The sequence below is a fragment of the Mirounga leonina genome, unplaced genomic scaffold, assembly GCF_011800145.1.
Source record: "Mirounga leonina isolate KUSES-001 unplaced genomic scaffold, KU_Mleo_1.0 Mir_174, whole genome shotgun sequence".
Classification (NCBI taxonomy): Eukaryota; Metazoa; Chordata; class Mammalia; order Carnivora; family Phocidae; genus Mirounga; species Mirounga leonina.
In genome coordinates this window covers 79,298,041-79,299,643 of record NW_023270451.1, presented here as the reverse complement: position 1 = coordinate 79,299,643, position 1,603 = coordinate 79,298,041, and the positions used below count along the sequence as shown (strand labels likewise).

The following is a 1,603-nucleotide window of genomic DNA, read 5'->3' as shown; positions in this document are numbered from 1 at the left end:
AAGTTTGTCCTCCTGGGGCTCTCCAGTGACAGGCAGACCCAGGCTGGACTCTCTGTCCTGTTCGGGGCCGCCTATCTGCTGACCCTGCTGGGCAACGGGCTCATCATCCTCCCGATCGGACTGGACACACGACTGCACCTGCCCATGTACTTCTTCCTCTGCAACCTCTTGGTGGTGGACATTTGCTACACCTCTAGCGGGGTCCCCCAGATGCTGGTGCCCTTCCTGCTGGAGAAGAAGACCATCTCCTTCATCCGATGTGGGACCCAGCTCTTCTTCTCGCTGGCCCTGGGGGGTACCGACTTCCTGCTGCTGGCCGCTATGGCCTATGACCGCTACGGGGCTGTCCGTGACCCCTTGCACTACGTGGCAGTGATGAGCCCAAGGTGCTGTGCTGGGCTGGGCTGGCAGCTGTCTCTTGGCTCGTAGGCCTGGCAAATTCTGTGGTGGAGACGGTGGTCACCATGCGCCTGCCCACCTGTGGGCACCGCGTGCTGAACCACGTGGCTGTATGGATGCCTCACACACCAGATTGTCATGGTGGCCCCAGTCTCGTGGGGCTGCTGGGGCCCAGAGCTGAATGCTGGGTAGGAACTCAGTTGTGTTAACAGAGAAATACAGACAAACTGAGAAGTGGAAAAGAGAAGGCTGCTCCCTAAGGACAATGAAGCTTGTACTAAGGGATTAAGTATTTGTGCAACTGTGCACATATGTGTGTGTGTGTGTATGGGAAAAATGTACTCTTTGTTTTTGAAGGCATATATAGATAATGACAAGTTCTGAAATCTTTGTAACTCTAACCTGTTCTCATCAAGATTCTAAAGCAGTTTACACCGATCAGAAATGTTAAACATTTGTTGACTGGATGAACATCAGCATAATCCCCACGACCACTTTCACCATCTCCCTAAATGTCAACTTTACCTCTGCAGTCAATCACCAAATACCACATTTAATGAACACCTCTTCTGTGCCCAGCCTGAAGCCTTTCCTCACCACAGTTATCATCCCAACCCCCTCCTCCCAGGTGCTAAGAGGATCATGGACCTGGGACACCATTCAGGTCTTGGAAAGAAATATCAATCAGTAAATAGATTTGTGTGCAATACACCAAGCCAGGTACTGCAAGAGACACACAAGGTCTGATAGGAGATCCTTCCCCACAACCTGGAGACTATTTAGAAAGATAAAAGATAAGTTTCAAAAAAGAAAAAAGAACTTGCAACATAATCCAACAATGCAAAAAATAAAATAAGGGAATATTTGGTTAATTACCAAATACTGGATAGAGATTAAAAACCCCATGGAATTCATGAAATTTCTCCCATGAAGGGAAAAAAATCTGGACGGTTTGACAAGGGATTAGAGGAGGGGCGCCTGGGTGACTCAGTCGGTTAAGCATCTGTCTTCGGCTCAGGTCATGATTGCCAAGCCTGGGAATCCCTGGGATAGAGCCCCGCATCAAGCTCCCTGCTCAGCAGGAAGTCTGCTTCTCCTTCTGACCCTCCCCCCTCTCATGCTCCCTCTCTCTAAATAAATAAATAAATAAATAAAATCTTTAAAGAAAAAAGGGATTAAAGAAGAAAAAATTAAATTGGGCCTT

General features: G+C 48.4%; 1 protein-coding gene across 1 annotated transcript in view; it reads left to right on the top strand.

Annotated features, from left to right (window-relative positions):
• Positions 1–629, top strand: part of LOC118021203 (olfactory receptor 2F1-like) — a 667-nt gene extending 38 nt beyond the window's left edge. Inside the window, exon 1 of the mRNA XM_035021304.1 lies at positions 1–629. This exon is cut by the window's left edge and continues 38 nt beyond it. Within this exon, the coding sequence (XP_034877195.1) occupies positions 1–429 (429 nt within the window). The 3' untranslated portion in view covers positions 430–629.
• Positions 630–1,603: the final 974 nt, after the last annotated feature.